General features: G+C 54.1%; 2 protein-coding genes across 5 annotated transcripts in view; one reads left to right on the top strand and one right to left on the bottom strand.

Moving 5' to 3' along the window:
• Positions 1-409: 409 nt before the first annotated feature.
• WRAP73 (WD repeat containing, antisense to TP73) lies at positions 410-11,787 on the bottom strand. 3 transcript variants are annotated; one of them, XM_061382959.1, is made up of 12 exons: positions 11,648-11,787; positions 7,790-7,942; positions 7,188-7,304; positions 5,664-5,736; positions 4,591-4,694; positions 3,841-3,927; positions 3,402-3,536; positions 3,249-3,326; positions 2,195-2,294; positions 1,416-1,541; positions 885-1,076; positions 410-740 (listed from the first exon to the last, which is right to left on the bottom strand). In XM_061382959.1, the coding sequence occupies exons 1-12, from the start codon at positions 11,714-11,716 to the stop codon at positions 598-600; spliced, it is 1,377 nt and encodes a 458-aa protein (XP_061238943.1). In that variant the 5' UTR covers positions 11,717-11,787; the 3' UTR covers positions 410-597. The 3 variants fall into 3 exon arrangements, with proteins under 3 accessions (XP_061238943.1, XP_061238944.1, XP_061238945.1); XM_061382960.1 differs by lacking the exon at positions 3,841-3,927 and having other exon boundaries at positions 11,648-11,780; XM_061382961.1 differs by lacking the exons at positions 7,188-7,304; positions 7,790-7,942 and having other exon boundaries at positions 11,648-11,780.
• The window catches only part of TP73 (tumor protein p73), an 81,186-nt gene continuing 70,089 nt past the window's right edge, over positions 7,269-18,365 (top strand). Inside the window, exons 1-3 of one of the 2 annotated variants that reach the window (XM_061382953.1) lie at positions 7,269-7,357; positions 11,426-11,553; positions 12,256-13,910. The gene's annotated coding sequence lies outside the window, so the exon portion shown is untranslated. Of the gene's footprint in view, positions 7,358-11,425; positions 11,554-12,255; positions 13,911-13,943; positions 14,355-18,365 lie in introns of those variants that run through there. The other variant, XM_061382955.1, reaches the window with a different exon arrangement.

The following is an 18,365-nucleotide window of genomic DNA, read 5'->3' as shown; positions in this document are numbered from 1 at the left end:
CCACAGGGGTGGTGCCCACTGTCCAGCCTCTGCCCAGGGTGAAGAACCCTTATTCCTCCAGTGTCCTTCTTAGCCCTGGCCAACTGCCTGAAGCACCTGGATCATTCCAGGCAGACACTCCCTGCAGAGACCTGACCTTAACTGGGCTGCCCTGGGACCCACAGCCCTGATTTCCAATTCTGCTCCAGCACAGGCCCACGTGACACACAGGCCATGCTTCAGAGTGTTCAGGGACGGAACACAGGCTCTCTGCAGAACGGGTCCTGTGTCGAGGGTGGGGTGGGGTGGGATGGGGGACTGGCCACTTGGGGTGAAGTTACTTCCCCTAAGACAAGTGAACCCCAAATTTAAAACTGACCTGGAAGACTTTCCTGTGACTTAAACCTTTTAAAAAAGTAAGCATTAGCCATTTTATAAATGAACAAGTATTTATTTTAAATAACAAAAATTACAGTTTATTCCATACATATTTACAAAAACACCTTGCTATAGCAAAATGAAAGCAAATCCTTTCCTCTGGAAGGAAAACTCGCCCAAGATGCTCTGCTTCTGTCCCATGGCCAATGTGTGCCACCTGGGCCTGACCACGCCCGGGTACTACGTGCAGTCACCCCGCTGCCCAAAGGCCATACGCATGCCCTCCTCCATCTCCAGGAAGCACAGGCAGAAGTGGTCCTTGCTAAGGAGGGCTAGAGAGTCCCCGCTCGGATGCCAGCACAGGGAGAGCACCTGGAAGTCACCTGGAGAAGACAGGTGGCCAGAGGTTAGGGGAGACCCAGGTCCCAGGGTGACCCAGCTGGAATCCCAAAGTGTAGCAGCAGGCCCTGAGGTTCACGGGCAGGTGCCTCCCCAGAGCATCTGCTTGTGTCCCTGCCCATGCTCACCTTCCCCGGGCACCTGCACCGACACACAGCCTGCCGGCGACCACAGGTACACCTTGCTGCCCCCCGTGCAGATGGCCAGCCGGGGCTGCTGTGGGCCCCACTGGAAGGCGCGCACAGTGCAAAGCTGCTCCAGCACCGCCAGCGGTCTCAGCTTCCGGATGTCCCAGATCCACACGGCGTTGGGGACACTGTCTGAGGAGGAAGGGGCACCCAGGCTCACGTTCACCCCTCGCTGCTCTGCTCCAGCCCCCAGCCTTTCACCATTGAGGATGCCCACCTTCCCCAGGGGCAGGAAGGGGAAGGGGGGCGTATCCTGTGGGCCTGGAGCCCTGCTCTTTCCCAAACAGAGCAGAGAGCGTGGAGGCTTGGGCTTGAGTGGCTGCTGGTCTGATGGGGCGATGGGCCCCAGACACTCTTGCTGCAGGATGTCCACCCCGCCAGCAGCAGCAGAATGCGAAGAAGCAAGCGTAGGAGGTCCGGGCCCCGGAGGAGGCCGATGGGGACAGCACACACACGGGACGGGCCACTGACCGTTCCTCGTGGCCAGGAAGTAGTTGTCAGGACTGAAGGCCAGCGCCCCAATGCCGATCCTGGGGTTGGCTCTGTCAGCAGCCGGCTTTAGGGTCTGTAAGGAGACCGGCATCGAGGCAATCTCGTCTGGGTGGGAAAAGAAAGCGCCCTGAGCCTCCCCGTGGGCGAGCGGCCTGGGTCTGCGGTGCTGCCCACAACAGGGGAGGAGCTAAGCGTAGCTATCCGTGGGGCAAGGACACGTGACAGCAGGGGCAGGCAGGGTCTGACAGAAGGCAGGGCTGTAAGGGCACCTGGCCCACCCTCCCACGTGAGGCTGTGGTCCCAGAGCTGTGACGGGCCCGGCAACACCACAGGGCTGGTGGTCGGCCCAGGCCCGGTGGCTCTTCTGGTGCCCCAATTACTCCCACTTTATGGATGATGAAACTGAACCAGAAGTGACCTCTGTGCCACAGATGCAGCTGCAGCTCCTCCCTGAGCCCTCTGATGGCCTCCCACTCACCCAAGAAAAGGTCAGCATTCATTAAAAAAAAAAGTCGCTCTCAGGACCAGCCAACAATCAGGAGACCCACGGCATGTATTCCATCCACGGAGCCAGAGCCCAGGCAGCCTGCTGGCTCTCAGCTGAGGACTCTGTCCACCAGGTATCGCCAGAGAGGAAAAGGATTGAAAGGAAAAAAGGGAGTATCTGGAGTCTCCCTGGACCGAGAGGGCTTTTTCTCATAATGAAAAGAAAGGAAACGGAGAAAGACAAGGGCGGCACAACCAGCCGAGCGGCTCACATTTGCTCTCTGAGGACGTCAGGGGCCCGGCCGCTACTCGGGGCGGAGGGCAGGCCAGGTGGCCCAGTGGCGGACTCTTCTCAGCCTCCTTGTACACCACCTGGAAGAGAGATGGCCCGGGCAGCACGTGTGGCCATGGCCCCTCACTGTGCCCTCCTGGACCTTCTCCACGAGGTCCCGCCTGCAGCCGGCATTTCAGTGGAGACAGGTGACAGATGGGCCAGGGTGGGGGCACGTGTCACCAGAGGCTGGATGGGAAGGACGAACGGCTGTGGGGTGAAGGACCCGAGGCAAACCCTGTGAGGCCTCAGGTCAGTCCCACTCCCGCTCCTCCAGAAGGCCCTCCAGTCACCGCCCTTGTTGGGAGGTCCGCCCACGCACAGGCTCCCCAGAAACCCATCCAGACCCCAGGGCTGTATAGCGGCCCACCCACTGCTTCCTCCTCACCCCACACCTGTCTTACTTGGGTCCCTCACCTGCGGGCAACTCACCAGGGTGTCTGCCCTCATTCCTGCCCCGAGGCCAGGGTGTCTGCCCTCATTCCCACTGTCCCACCCCACCCCCCGACCCGAGAAAGGCTGTCTGTCTGGGTCCCTACGGTCTCCCACACCTTGTCAGGGGCCTGCCAAATAAACAGAGCTCGATCCCTCCTCAGGGCCTCTGCCCTGCTGTTCTGTTCACACTGCCTGAATCGCTCTTCCCCAGATCCTGCACCACTTCCTCCCAAGGTCCGCCCCGGGGCCCCTTGGCAGGCAGCCTTCCTGCCCTCCCAGGGAAGGCTCCACGGGGAAGAAGCCGCCTGCTGATCTCTGCCTGGCACAGAGCAGGAGCTGGTCCCAGAGTCGTGGAGATGGGGGTGGAGGAGGCTGGGAAGGACACCACTTGGGACCCTTTGGGAACATGGCAGGAGAAACAAGGGCCACGGGAACATCTGCATTTAGAATGTTTCAGCATCAGAAGGTCATGTAACATGAGCCCCTGTAACACTTACACTGATAGTGTAAAGTCAAAGAGCAGCTTTCTATCCCTTCCTCAAACACACTTCCAGACTTACTATTTTGGGATTATTAACAGTTGCAGGATGCCCAAACTCCGTGATCATTTTCCAAGTCACGTGGTTAAGAATCCGCACCTGGGGAGAACCACATGGTCAGAGCCTCTGGGGCGCTGGCTGTGCATGGGCTTTGCCCCACAGGCCCCCTCCCACCTTTCCATCATAGCTCCCAATCGCCAGGAACTGACTGCTGGGGCTCCAGGCCACGGACTTGATGCCCAGAGACCACTCGTAGGCACAGAAGGCAGACAGCAGCCGGCCATCCAGGGAGTAGAGCAGGACCTTGTACTGCAAAGACAGTGAAGGCATTACTGAACCTGTGGCATGTGAGACAGCCACCCCAGGGGAGTGAGACTTGGGCAGAGACCCTGCCCTCCTCCACAGTGGTGGGAAGTGGAGACGGGGATGGTACTGGAGGAGCAGAGAGAACGTTGTGGAAAAGGGGAAGCTGGGTCTTAAATCTAAAGACTTGTAATAAAAGCTCCTCAGCTCAACATCTGAAAAAGGCAGAGTTCACGCTTGAGGCGTTCAGAGAGTGTGATAAACAGACAGCAGTGCTACAAGCAGAGAGCGTCCCGAGCAGGCTCCCTACCTCCAGGCAGGAGTCCCAGACGGCCAGCACGCAGCCGTTGGGGGCCCACTCGATCCCTGCCAGGTCCTGAGTGTCCGTGTCAAAGTGCTTCCCAGGCGGGCGAGGGGGGAACAGATGACATTGAGAACATCTTCTTCAACAAATACATGAACATCTATCTCACACCTGATGCGTTAACACAGTATTTAATCTCTTCACCTAGCCATGGGCAGCAACACCTACAACTGTGTCCTCCTGCCATGATAGGCGGAGCAACATGCATCCGCGACGTGGCTCAGGCCTCCGTGCGGCTGAGTCTCACCCCTTTAAGATCAGCTCAGGGGAGACCCTCCCAGGACATCGCTGCCCTGGTCAAGGAGGCCGCCAATCAACAGCATCCGGGATCCAGCCCCGCCCTGGGTGTCTGTGCCTGGCAGCCTCCTGCCCATCCAGGCACGTGGTCAGTATTAACCTGCAGCTCACTCCTCCTCATGTGGGCACGTGGACGCTAATACCACTGAGCCACCAAGAAGCCTAGCAGCTCCCATCTGGGGGACTGTTAACTGCTAACACCCTGTGAGCCCATGCAGTCTCACCGGATCCTGTGAACACCTGCCCGTGTGCGTGCCATGGGGTAACAGGCAGCACCCACCTTTGAAAACATGGAGCTGCCTTTCTCACACCACCCAGAAGAGCTTCTGGGATCTTCAAGAACGTACTTCCGCCCCCACCCCCGCCCCAGGGTCCTGGTGCTCCTGGTGTGCGCCTCACCCGTAGCAGCTGCCAGTCACTGCAGACGAAGATGCTCACGTAGTCCCTGCAGTCCCGCCTCTCTGCCAGCGCCAGGTAGCGGCCGTCCCTGGTGAAGGTTATTCCTGCCGAGAAGAGGGAAAGGTACTGGGATCGAGAAGCAGTAGTTTTCCCATTAGAAGGAGAGAGAGAAGGCAGAGGTCTGAAGAGGGGAGGCAGCGCACAGACCCCGAGTCTGCGGCAGAGTGTGGGCACGAGGCAGGGTCCCCATACCCTCGATCAGGCTTCTGACGTACAGAGAACCTGTGAGACGCACAGGGCGCCCCGAGCCCTGATGAGCCCCTAAATGTTACGGGGAAGTGTGGAGCCCTACAGGATGCTGTACTCTCAGGAAATCAACTGCAAGAAGCTCAGCTGGGTCAATGCAGGCTCGTCACTACAGCTCCTATTTTTACTTTTGAATTTAAATTTGGAAGAAGTCAATTTAAGGTGAGAATCTGGCTGAAACGTCAGACTGTCCCTTCCAGGTCCACATCGGTGAACTGAGTCCTCAGCCACACTTCACACCTCAAGAGAACACCTAGGTGACAGAGCTGCTGTTTCACCAAGAAGCATGCGTGTCATCTGGAGAGACACTAACATACAAACTATGAAAACAAAAAATAAATGAACAATCGCATTTCACTCACATGTGAGCTTCAAGCCGCTGATGGCAAGAGAAAGAACAGAAAAACCTCTCAAATCATGTGATGCTTCCTTCTGTTTATTAATTAGAAGACAATCAAGTAATTTCATGATTTGGGAGGGGCATAGACGAGCTCGAAGGTGCAGTTAAACGCGTGTGGGGGTTAACTGAGGGCACCGTGGACACACGCCCTTCGTCCCTCCTCTGAGACTAGGAGAAGTACTAGGAGATCCAGGATGTACTTTAAGTCAATCAGGGGAGGGGTGGGTATAGAGAAAAAAGATTGGCTATGAGCTGAAATACAGTTGAGGCTACTTTTGTCTGTGTTTGAAATTTTCCAGGATAAAAAGGTCTCCAAACCCCCAAACAACTACAGAGAAATGGCTTCTAAGTAGCTCTGACGACTCACCCTGCTGACAAGCCTTAGGGTATTTGATGTAGGACACAGACTTTGTGCACAAGGACCACACAGTTATCCGCAGCTGCCGGGGAAGGGGGAGGAAGAGAAAGGAAAGAGCATAACTTAGCATTCTCGGAAAGAGTTGTGAGTCACTTAGGTCCAGATTGCCTGCACCTAAGCAATGGCACCCCACTCCAGTACCCTTGCCTGGAAAATCCCATGGACGGAGGAGCCTGGTAAGCTGCAGTCCATGGGGTCGCTAAGAGTCAGACACGACTGAGCGACTTCACTTTCACTTTTCACTTTCCTGCATTGGAGAAGGAAATGGCAACCCACTCCAGTGTTCTTGCCTGGAGAATCGCAGGGATGGGAGAAACCTGGTGGGCTGCTGTCTATGGGGTCGCACAGAGTCAGACACGACTGAAGCAACTTAGCAGCAGCAGCAGCAGGCACAGCAGCCCATGGACGGTCCAGTATTTCTGGGGGATTCAGCATCCAGGGGTCCAAGAAGGCATGCCCTGGGATGCCGGGGCTGGGGGGGTGCTACAGTCAAAGTTTTCATATAGTAGCAAACCTAAAAATGTTTCTCAGAGAAACACATCTAGGAGAGAAAGCCACACAAGATGCCCCCCAGTCTCTCAAAGCAGTGAAGGGGGTGAGTGGCTCTGCCTTGCCAGGTAGCTGGGCCTGGGGTCAGCAGGGACAGGGAGTGGTCTGACTGTCCGAGTGGAGGCTCTGCAGAGGATTTCTGGGGGACCCACTGTAGGCACGTCACACCAGGGGCTGGAAGAAGCTGTGCCAATGAAGGACTAGCACACCCAAACCCCCCATAGTCCCCTGACATGATGTGTTTGGGAGGCATATGCACACCACCCAAGCGGTCTCTGACTTACGGTTGGATTTCAAAGGTTCTTCCCACTCAGAGCTCCTGCCCAGGGTCCTGCATCCCAAAGGAGCCCAAGGCTTGAAGAGCAAATGAATGAGGAGGTTAGAGACACACAGATCAGATGTCTCCAGGGAAAGATGTAAAGTCGTGCACTGTTGTTGTTTAGTCGCTAAGTTGTTTCCAACTCTGCGACCCCACAGTCTGCAGCACACCAGGCTTCCCTGTCGTTCACTATCTCCCCGAGTTTGCTCAAACTCTTGTCCATTGACTCACTGATGCCATCCAATCATCTCATCCTCTGTCACTCCCTTCTCCTCTTGCCCTCAATCTTTCCCAGCATCAGGGTCTTTTCCACCGAGTCGGCTCTTTGCATCACTGAAGTTCTTTTCTATTGTTGACTCAAAGGACCTGTCTAAACCCTTAAAGATACAATTTGAGATGTTCTTTTTAAAAACCTTTTTTCATTAAAACTGGGCAAAAAGATTACATAACAACACTCATGGGCTTATAATGCTCATGTGACATAACCACTTATGACATACATCCTCCCCACTAGACCACTCCCTCCAATCCTCCCAAGTGATCAGGACAAGGGGTGAGGGGTGACTGTCCTGTGGCTGAGGCAGGTGTCTGGGGTGCCCACTCACATGGAATTCCGTCGTGTTGAGGATGTGGCGCCCATCGGGGCTCCAGCAGGAGGCCACCAGCCCCGCCGAGCCCTCGTCTATCTTGCAGTGCCACTCTGGCTGCTCCAAGGACCACACCTGGACTCACAAAAGAGATGAATCCGTTTGCTACTCAGGCTTAAGAACAACTGGTGAACTGCATGGAGGCAAAGATGGCCCAACTCTCAGAATCCTGCAGTATGAAGGACAGGTCCTGGGTTGCACCACACTTCTCAGTGATGTCACTGAGTGGTTTGAAGGCTTTATTCCCTTTGCTGTCTGAGACCTCACTTAGTTAAGTGTGGGGTCTACAGCAAGACACATCTCAGCACTCCCTAAACACAGGAACCAGCTGGGCTGCTTGCTGAACACTTCCTGTTACAGAATGAACTAGGTTACAGATTAAGGACATTTACATGCTTTCTTGTTTTTAAAAGTACTTAAACTACTAGAGCAGTATTATAATGTTAAAAGAAAACAGGCTTTGACCTGTGCAGCCCCTTCCTCCGTACCAGTAGGGCTCAGAACAAGGCCCTGGGTGGGGGCTGTGTTTAGGGGGAGGGGGGAAATCCATCCGGAGGTACCTGCACGAGCCCCCGCTTGTACAGGGCACACAGGATGAAGAGTGAGTCAGCCGACCACTCGAGGTGCTGGATCTGGTCCAGGCATGTGTATAGCTGGAGGATCTGCAGGGTGTTCGCATCCCTGACCACCAACCGGTACTGGACGCAGGAAGCCTGGAGGGGGAGAGGAGAGGTCATGGCGGGGTGGGCTCCGGAGGAGGGTGCTCTTGGGACGGCAGCGTACCCTCTGGTCAGGATGGTTGCCTCCTCTCCCTGCACACACGCTTTCCATCTAGATGGTCTTGTGTTTGCCATGCGGACAGTGTATTCCAAACAAAGATGAGTTAGCAGAAAGATGAAGCGTAAATGTAAAACCAGGTGCCCAGCTGTTCAGCCCCAGGAGGAAGTATTACTGCAGACCTCTACCAGCGTCATTTCTGCGCCTGTCTTCACTGTGTGACAAATGCTAAAGCAGGACACGGCACTGGCAAAAGGCCCTCCGAGAACAACCAGCTCCCCTCTGGTTCTACCACCTGCAAACAAGCTGTGTGTGAGGCGCGAGCAGGGGGCTCCGGGCTGCGGTGAGAACGATCCAGGAACACAGCTCCCTTTGGTTCAGTGTCTAACCTGGACCCAAACCAACAGAAAGTCAACATACAGGTCTGAAATTCTGCAAGTGTAAGGACACGTCATAAATGTCCGTCTACCTGTGATGAGAGAACAGATAATACACACTGGTATCTGCTCACAGGTCCTGACACAGGCTCCTGATGAAACCCTTGGAAACTGCTGGGGGGCGGGAGCATCTCTTATTCTACTGAGGCAACTCTGAGTGGGCTCCTGGGGGGACTGTCACCAGAGAGACCAAGCCAAGACTAGAGGCTTGGAATTCTCAGCCCTGCTCTCCTCTTCTCTTCAGCAAAGAGGGCTCAAGATAGAGTGAATGATCACCCAGGTCTTTGTGGTGAAGCCTCCAAAAAATCCCAAAAATGCAGGGTCCAGAGCTTCCAGGTGGGCAAGCACACCCACATCCTGAGTGGGTAAGTGAGTGAAAGTCACTCAGTTGTGTCTGACTGTGCGACCCCATGGACTATACAGCCCATGGAATTCTCCAGGCCAGAATACTGGAGTGGGTAGCCTTTCCCTTATCCAGGGGATCTTCGCAATCCAGAGATCAAACTCAGGTCTCCCACACTGCAGGAGAATTCTTTGCCAGCTCCACGGGGACAGAACTCCTGCACTCGAGACCCCCAGATCTCACCCTCTTTATCTCTTCATATGCCTGCTCACCTGTTCCTTTATCACACTCCTTAATAATATGGTAAATCTGTTTTTCTGAGTGCTATGAGTCACTCCAGCAAACTAACGGAACCCAAACAGGAGGTCATGGAGCCTATATCCAGTTGGTCAGGAGCAAAGGTGACCGCCTGGACTTTCAATTGCAGTCTGTAAGGTGGGGGGCAGTCTTGTGGGGCTGAGCCCTTCACCTGGTGGACAGTGTCAAAACAGAGTCAAACTGTAAGACACCCAGCTGGTGTTGGGGAGAACTGCTTGGTGTGGGGAAAACCCCACATAGTAGGTGACCAGACGTTTCATAAGTGTTGAGTATGGCAGTCGTTTGAGAGGAAAAGGGACTGACAGAGGGAGGGCTGGGGGGTTTCTTACACACCTATTAACTTATTCCTAAACCTGAGTTTGGAAACATTTAACTCTTAATATAGTGTTCTTAAAAATACAGTTACTTTATGTCCACATTTGTTAATAATATCCAAATCCAAGCAAATGACTTCTATGACCGATCATACTTAACTATTAACCAGAGAGTGCATCATCATTCAAAAATCAAGAACTGACTTCTGAATGTTAATTGCCTCATGTTGGTACTTATCAAGGTCAAACTGGATTGTTAGGTTTTTGTTTTATGAACTTTCATTTTTAAAAAGCCATTGAGTCCCACCTGGGGAAAAAAGAGTGCGAGATGGACTGCTGATTAGAACAAATATACTGCTTTTTTTTTTGTCCCTGCTTATTTTTTCACTTTGTAGCTTTGAAAGCTGTGATCAGTTACCACAAACTCCTAGTGAAATGAAATGTCTATAGAAACACTTGGAAAAACTGTATCAAATCTGTTGCAAGATGTTAAAAATGGCAACACAGGCCTACTTTTTTCAGCATTTAGGATAGAGCTCTGAAGAACATGGTTCCAGTAACATTACTACCTAGGCTCACAATTTTAATCAGAATGTAAAAACTAAAAGGTACCAAAACTAAATGAGGAAATGTAATCTTTGTCTCCATAATTCACTGGAAGTTTCATGTCAGTGAGTGAAAGTCACTCAGTTGTGTACAGACTTTTCGCAGTCCCATGGCTATACAGTCCATGGAACTCTCCAGGCCAGAATATTGGAGTGGGTGGCCTTTCCCTTATCCAGGGCATCTTCCCAACCCAGGGATCGGACCCAGGTCTCCCACATTGCAGGTGGATTCTTTACCAGCTGAGCCACTAGGGAAGTTTCATAAATGACCAAAAAGCAAATTTATTGGGGAGTATTCTGAAAAGTATACCAAGGTTTTCGGGGTGCCATTTAAGCTAAAGATATTTTGTATTTTGTAGCTGAATACCATACTAGGTGATTCAGAATAAAGCCACCATAAAGAAAGTAAATATGTAATTTGAGGTATTAATACATCCATCCTCAGGGATAAATGGAATGTTGACAAAGCTCAGACTGAAAAGACAAAACAAGATGCATCAGTTAATAGTTAATGAAACTAAGTACAGTTTTTAAAAAGCATTTTTTTCCCTTAATGTCTTTCCAATGCCAATTATCACCCACCCACCACGTTTCCCCCCAAGATTCTGAGAATGTACACTGATCATACTTGTATATTTCAAAACTTATATTTCATGTATGAGAGCTCAGTGATGTGAGAACCATTCTGCCATCCATGGAATGAGCAACTCAGATACCAGGAGTATAGACCACTCTCTTTATCTGAGCACAGAATGCTAGTTACCTAAGTCATTCATCTGGCATGTGGTAGAGACCCTCTAAGGGGGCTGGAAAAGGTGACAACAGTTAGCTGCAGCACTGAACTGTTTTATAGCCAACAGGACTATATACCTGCCTTTTGTTACAAACAAACAACAACTTATAGTCAAAGCTATGGTTTATTCCAGTAGTCGTGTATGGATGTGAGAGTTGGACCATAAAGAAGGCTGAGCGCCAAAGAATTGCTGCTTTTGAGCCATGATGTTGGAAAAGACTCTTAAGAGTTCCTTGGACAGCAAGGAAAGCAGGGCAGTCAATCCTAAAGGAAATCAACCCTAAAAACTCATTGGAAAGACTGATTTTGAAGCTGACACTCCAATACTTTGGCCACCCCATTCCAAGAGCCAACTCATTAGAAAAAAACCCTGAAGCTGGGCAAGACAGAGCAGGAGGAGAAGCGGATGACAGAGGATGAGATGGTTCGATGGCATTACTGACTCAAGGGCGCAAACTCAAGGATATAGTGAAGAATAGGGAAGCCTGACGTGCTGCAGCCCATGGGGTCACAAAGAGTCGGACACGACTGAGAGACTGAAGAACAACAGTCCACGTTTACTGTGTCCTGAAGTGTTAAGACAGTGTTGCTTTTACCTGCTTTTAACAGATGGAAACCGAGGTGCAGGCAGCTTCCCGGGTTCCCAGAACGCAGCAAGTGTCCAGGTACCCTGCTCGGAACCACTGCCCAGGTCACCTGCTCGAAGCCCACACCTGCTACCTCCTTCCGGGCCCCAGGTAGGCCCCACCCCCTTGGTTCCTCACCGCCCCGTGCGGACACGCGCCTCCTCGCGGAAGCCGCGCCTGCGGCCCAGGCCCGGCGGTCGCTCACCAGGTACTTGCCGTCCGGGGAGAACTTGCAGAGCAGGCTAGAGAGCTTGAACACCTCGGAGAAGTTCATGGCGGCCGCTGCACCCGGGGGACCGCCAAGCCCCGCCACCCCGGCCAGCCGCAACCGCCCCTCCGCGACCGGAAGTGACGGAAGGGCGGGAAGCGTGCCGCAGCCAGTCAGGACCCCGGGTGACGCGTGGCATTGTGGGGCTTGTAGTTCGCTACCCCGCCCAACGCGCGCAACAGCGCTTTAAAGCAGACAAGGTGTTTGGTCTCACCCAGGATTTCCGCCGGTGCTTGCGTGTGGGAAGTCCCGTTCAACTAGGGTTACCACATAAAATGCAGAAAGTGCACTACAGCTGAATTTAGATAAACAACGAATCATTTTCCAGGATAAATATGTTCCCCAATACTATATGACACATATGCTTAAAAACTATCCGCTTGTCTGAAGTTAAAACGTGTCGTCCTGTGTATCTGTGTATTTGTATTCATGTATTTGTATACATACAAGAATATGAAATGTGGTGCATAGTACGTATATTACATTCTATATATACATAGAGTATGAATAAATATTCGTTTTTCTTCGTTTGTCTTTTGGGTAAGTCCGGCAACATGCTTCCAGCGAGGCCCTCACTTGGCGATTAGGAACTTCTCTGATCCAAGAGAGAACGAATTTGGCGCTCGCACCGCGCAGAAAGCTCCTGGATGTTGCGCGCCCGCTTGTCCATCACACGCGCGCACCTGCGCTCGGACCCGCGAGGAGAACAACACCCAGGCCGGGACCAGAGCCCCGCCGCAGCCCGCACGGCACGGACTGGAGCGAGCTCCTGCGCTGGCGCTGGCTCTGCTGGCCTCGCTCGCCGCCCCGCGCGGGCCTGTCCTCTTGCCCACTAGGGACTCCTGGTCCTCTTCGCCCTCGCGACCCTGCCAGGCCCAGCCAGCGCCTCTAGATCGCGCGGACCGGGACACCCGCCCCCGCTCTTACGTCCTGAGATCCGAGATCCGGCCCTACTCGCATCCGCGCGAATCCGGCCTGGTCCTACTCGCATCCGCGCGAATCCGGCCTGGTCCTGTGCCCTGGGGAAGCCCCCTCCAGCTTCCCAGAACAAACGGGTAGGGGATGCATGTAGGCGTCCTGCTCGGCGGTGCCAGCCGTTTTTGTCCCCGGCCAGATCAAACCCTGTGTGTGATTCGTCTTTGGGTACCCCAACCCCCATACCACGCACCTTGCAAGCAGTAGGTGATCAGTAAAGGTGTGTGGGAGTCAGCCAGATGGGCCAGGTGCTGACCCGTGCACCAGCCCTGGCTGCGCGCAGTTCCAGGGTAACTCTGCCGCGCGGGTTCCCGTGGCCTTGAGGCAGGTAACGTTGAGCACCAGAAGGCAGCGCACAGCAGGTACCCGCTGCCTTGAGTAGTTCAAAACTCGCCAGCCTGTTGGTTTCTTCAGCCAAGGCCCCAGAACTAGGTGGAAGCCCTGAAGACCCCGTCTGCCCTGCGGGGGCGACCGGTCTATGGAGCCCCAGGTGTGGGCGCCCTAGGAAAGTCTTGGTCTGAAGCGGGTCTCTGCGCTTAGAAATCAATTCCCAGTGCACTACCCATGTGTCGCCGTGGACACCCGCGCATACCTGCGCAGAGCGGAACGAAACCCAGCCCCTGGCGCGCGAATCGGTGGCCGGGGGAGGGAGCAAGGTGCCGGCTTCGACACGGGAGTGTTTGTGTTCGGAATTACTCCCCGGGTGCTGTGGGCACATCTCCCGCTGGGCCGAAAGAGACGCGTCTAGAGGGTATTCCCGCAGATCCACAATGCGGACAGGGGCCGGAGCGGGGCTGTGGCCTCAGCTGGGTGAGCGATGTAGGTGGCGAGCCCCCCAGGGCGGAGGAGCCCGGCTCGTACCACCCGGAAGCGAGCGGCTTCACTTAATCCCGGTCCTGGGGTTGCCACTTTCATCTCCCCACCCCCCGCCCCCGCCGCAGGCCACAGCCAGTGCGCGCACTCCGCAGACCTGGGTGGCCTCGCTCCTACGATGCCCAGCCCTTCCCCTGCCCCGTGGATCCTTTGCTCCCGGCGCTGAGGGGTCTCGCGCCCGTGGGGGCGGAGGACTGGGACCCGGAAGATGCGGCGTTCCGGGGACAGGAAGGCGTCGGGTCGAGGGGTCAGCACCTCTGCCCTCCACGTGCGCGCTCCTAAGCCGGCCGAGAACCACTGTCCCGTTTTCGCAGCATCAGGGCCCAGGGGCCCGGCCCGCGTCCAACCCGAGGTAGGCGGCCCCGCCGGGGCCGGGAGGGGCGACGCGCGCCAAAAGACGGCGGGAAGGAGGCGGGGCAGAGTGCGCCCCGGGACCCCGACTCGGACGCGGCCAGCTGGGGGGGCGGAGCGCCGGATGGCGACCTTGGCCCTAGCCTGGCGCTGTTGCCCCTTGCTCCTCCTGCCAACGGCTGAGCGGCCCGCGCTGCCTTCCCGCCGGCCGGCTGCGGAAGGCGCTAACGCTGGCGGCTACCCCTCCCCGCGGCGCCTCCCCTCCCCGCGCCCATATAACCCGCCTTGGCGGCCGGAGCCCGCCCTGCCTCCGCGCCCGCGCCCGCCAGGCCGCACCCGCCTCTCGTCCCGCGCCCGCCCTGAGCCCACGAAGGGGTTACGCGGCGAAGCCCCGGCTAGCGCCAGGCAGCTCGGGCATCGATTCCCGGGGCTCCGACGGCACCAGGTAGGGAGCACGGGGACCTGGCGCAAGGGGCCTGGGCGTGTTTGGGCTCCGCCTGCGGGGCCTGAGTCCATAGCGGCGAGCGCATGGGCTCGCGGCTCTGAAGCTGGGAGTCGGTGAGAAGAGACCTTGTGCACGAACTCATGAGAGGCTGACCTGGGGTCTCCCTCGAGTATGACCAGCTACTGACACGGGGCGCGGTGGGGCGGCAGGGAGCCAGAGTCCAGCCGGGGAGGAAATGTGGGGTCCTGCCCCCCGCGTGGCGGCCTTTGGGGCCAGGATCAGCCTGGCTGGGATTCCCAGAGGGCCTGCCTCGGGTTAACCCCTCTCCACCCCAGCTTCAAGGGGAGGTAGGGAGTGCGACCCCCAAGAGGTTGGCTGCGGAGGGGTGCGGGTGCCGGTAGCTGACAAGCTCCTCCCCGCCGGGTGCCGGTCCGTCTGCACTCTAGAGGGCTGTTAGCAATCTGGAGGCGTTAGCCATCCTACCCCGCATGGTCGAGTGAGACCCAGGTCTTCCCTGGACCAGGGGAACTGGACATAGCCCCTAGGCTGGTCCCAGGGGTGGTTTACCAAGGGGCCAGGTTCCAGAGTGGCATCTCTGGGTGGCCCTGAGTTGGCTGGGGTACCCACCTGTTTTCCTAATCTGTTCCAAACAGGGAAAAGAGGGGTCAGAATTAGGCCCTGGGCCGGCCTGGCCAGAGACCACACGTCTTTCCAGGACCCCTTCTCTCCTAGTCCTCCTTGCTTTGCAGTCACCATCCTTTTAGGCCTTAGACTGGGGGGAGGGGGGGGGCTGGGGGGCTATTATCACCTTCTTGTTGTTGTTCAGTCACTCAGACTCTGAGACCCTATGGGCTACAGCTTGTATTTTCCTTTGGTCCCTAAGCGGCTTTGCACAAAGTATGCACGTGTCTGCATAAGTAAATGGGTGATGGGTAAGCCACCATCAACCAGCAAGGGGCCGGTGAAACAGCACGCCGTTCACTTCTGACCGGAGGTCATTGGTTCAAGTATGCTGTGACCTGTTTATTGAACGCTGTACATTTGGGAGCCTTCTGTTTGTTGGTTTTGCTGTCATTGTTACTTTTGTTTCACCTTAATGTATTATTAGCTTGGGGGGAAAATGCACTGTTCCCCGGAAGTGTAGCCCTCATCTTTTGACTTACTCAATAAGTTAAAGAAGAATTGTATCGAGAACGAAAAGTCAAAGTGTTTAACATTTTGCAACATATAAATGTATGGATCATGCATGTGATTTTAAAAAATAAGACAAAAAAATAAAAATAAAAATAAGACAAAAAGTTGGGCTGGTACCAGAAGCTGCCAGGGTGTCAGTGGGGTGCCACCAGGTGAATGGCCACAGAAAGTTTAGCCCCGTTCCAAAGTCCTACTGAGGTTCTGGGGGATCGGGTGGTGGTGTTTAGTCTCTAAGTTGTGTCCGACTCTGTGAGCCCACGCACTGCAGCACTGCAGGTTTCCCTGTCCTTTACTATCCACCAGAATTTGCTGGGAAAACAGGAGAACAGGGTAGCTGTCTACAAATTCAGCCTCTAAGGACAGCCCCACGGAAGGGCCAGCCTGGTGCAATGGTTAATCCTGTAGGTGTGGAGGTTAGAACATTGGGGTTCTAATCCCCTCTCCGCCACTTACTTGTCATGGACGTCCAGTGACCCAGCCATTTGGAGCCTCAGTTCACCCGTCTATAAAGAAAGGCAATAATGGTCTCTGATCCAGAGGGTTGGAGGAACAGTAACCAAGATGCCATGTCTAAGTGCTTAGAATGATGCCTGCTACACACAAGTGGGCCCTAAAGTGCTGGCTGTTGATGCTGCTCCAGAGGCCCTTGGTAGGGTAGGGGACATAGTTCTCTGGTAGCCAACAGGTCTCCCCTTGGGAGTGGGGAACGGAATGGCTGGCAGTGGGGCAGGAATCTGCCTGTGGTTTGGATGGAGGCTGCCAGTCTCTGTCGGGGGTACTGGAGCAAGGATGCCTCCCTGAGTAGTTATTTGTAGAGAACTTGGGAACCGGACCTGGGCAATTCCTGCCTGTGGCCAAGGATGGCATTCACTCAGAGATTCTGACACCTTAAAGGGAAATCCTCGGTGGGTGAAAGGAAGCTTCATGTTCATCCAGCCAGGAGACTGCTTCTGGACAACAAATTCAAGGGGAGTTTGTCCTCGAAAGGCTTATATAAAAGACATCGAGGATACACACAATGAACTTCGGGTTTGCAAAAAAAAAAAAAAACCCAGAAACTTTCTTCAACTGTGCATTTCTTCTACCCAGCCCCCATAAAGGGGAAGGGCATGCTTTTATTTTCCAATTTGGGCATTTCCATTGGAGTGCTGAGTCAATGTTTAAAACTACTCATTTTCTGATGATTTAGCTTTATACAGCAAAAATGAAAAAAAAAAAAACAAAAAACTGAGAGGAGTGTTTGAGCAAGTCCTAGTTCCCTTGGCCCCTGACCATGCTTCTGTCTGGATACTGAAAGCTTTACTCTTATGAGAACTGTGCCCCCAGAACACTGTGTGCCAGTTTACCCCTGCAAGCTGCTGTGAAGTGTTTCTGTGCCCTGCCCAGTTGTCTGGAACTGCTGCTGCTGCTAAGTCGCTTCAGTCGTGTCTGACTCTGTGCGACCCCATAGACGGCAGCCCACCAGGCTCCCCCGTCCCTGGGATTCTCCAGGCAATAACACTGGAGTGGGCTGCCATTTCCTTCTCCAATGCATCAAAGTGAAAAATGAAAGTGAAGTTGCTCTATCATGTCTGACTCTTCACCGCCCCATGGACTGTAGCCCACCAGGCTCCTCTGTCCATGGGATTTCCAGGCAAGAGTACTGGAGTGGGTTGCCATTGCCTTCTCCGTGTCTGGAACTAGCAGCATCCATTTGTGTGTAGCCAAAATACACAAGCCACCTGATGCAAAGAACTGACTCGTTGGAAAAGACCCCAATGCTGGGAAAGATTGAAGACAGGAGGAGAAGGGGACGACAGAGGATGAGATAGATGGATGGCATCACTGACTCAATGGACATGAGTTTGAGTAAACTCTGGGTGTTGGTGATGGACAGGGAGGCCTGGCGTGCTGCAGTCCATGGGGTCGCAAAGAGTTGGACATGACACGACTAAGCGACTGAATTGAACTGAAAATATACAATATCTTTTTTTTTCTTTAAGTTTGCCTTCTTAAGTAGATTACATAGGACTCCTGGAAAACCCTTTCTGAATGTGTTATGCAGAGGAAAGTTGATTTTTTTCTATACAAGAAAAGCCTCTACTCATCGGGGCTCGAGTTAAAGACACTTTTACTGCAGCCGGCTCTGAGAGTCTGCACGAGTGGGCGGGCATTAACTTTTCATCTGCATCCCCTGCTTCGTGTCTGCTCTCAGGCTGGTATTCCTTTGCAAACCAGACATTCGCTCCTCAAAAGTATTTTCTTTTCCTAGAGATCATCCCTCAAATCAGAGACCCAAAGAAAGCAAAAACTCCTAAAGGAATCACTGATATTTTCATTGTATGTGGCAGCTGCTGTGGAAATCTCAAAATTTCGTTTGTTCTTGTCACTGAGTTGAAATAGTCGTCAGACCTGCTACCTGAAGCCCCATAATCACCATATCACGAATTGGCTTTTATCTTATTTTGGCCAAGCCATGCAGCTTGTGGAATCTTGATTTCCCCGACCAGGGATTGAACCCGTGTTGTCAGTGAAAGTGCGGGTTCTTAACCACTGGACAGCCGGGGAATGTCCCTAATTTTGCTTTTAAATATCATCCTAACTGTGTTAGTGTCCTGGGGCACTAACCAAGAACGAGGGGGCTGAAAACAAACGAAAAGGACTTACTCTTTCGTGGGCTGGAGTTCCAAAGTCCAAAACGCAGGTGTGGGCAGAGCTGGTTTCCTCTGGAGGCTCTGAGGGAGAGCGCGTCTGTGTCTTACCCCTCGCCCCGAATCTTCCTGGACTTCTACACACACCACCCCAATCCCTGCCTCCGGGTTCACACGGCCTCTCCTC

This window comes from Bos javanicus, chromosome 16 (genome assembly GCF_032452875.1).
Source record: "Bos javanicus breed banteng chromosome 16, ARS-OSU_banteng_1.0, whole genome shotgun sequence".
NCBI lineage: Eukaryota > Metazoa > Chordata > Mammalia > Artiodactyla > Bovidae > Bos > Bos javanicus.
The sequence above is the reverse complement of the archived record's forward strand: the minus strand, read 5'-3'. Positions and strand labels throughout refer to the sequence as shown.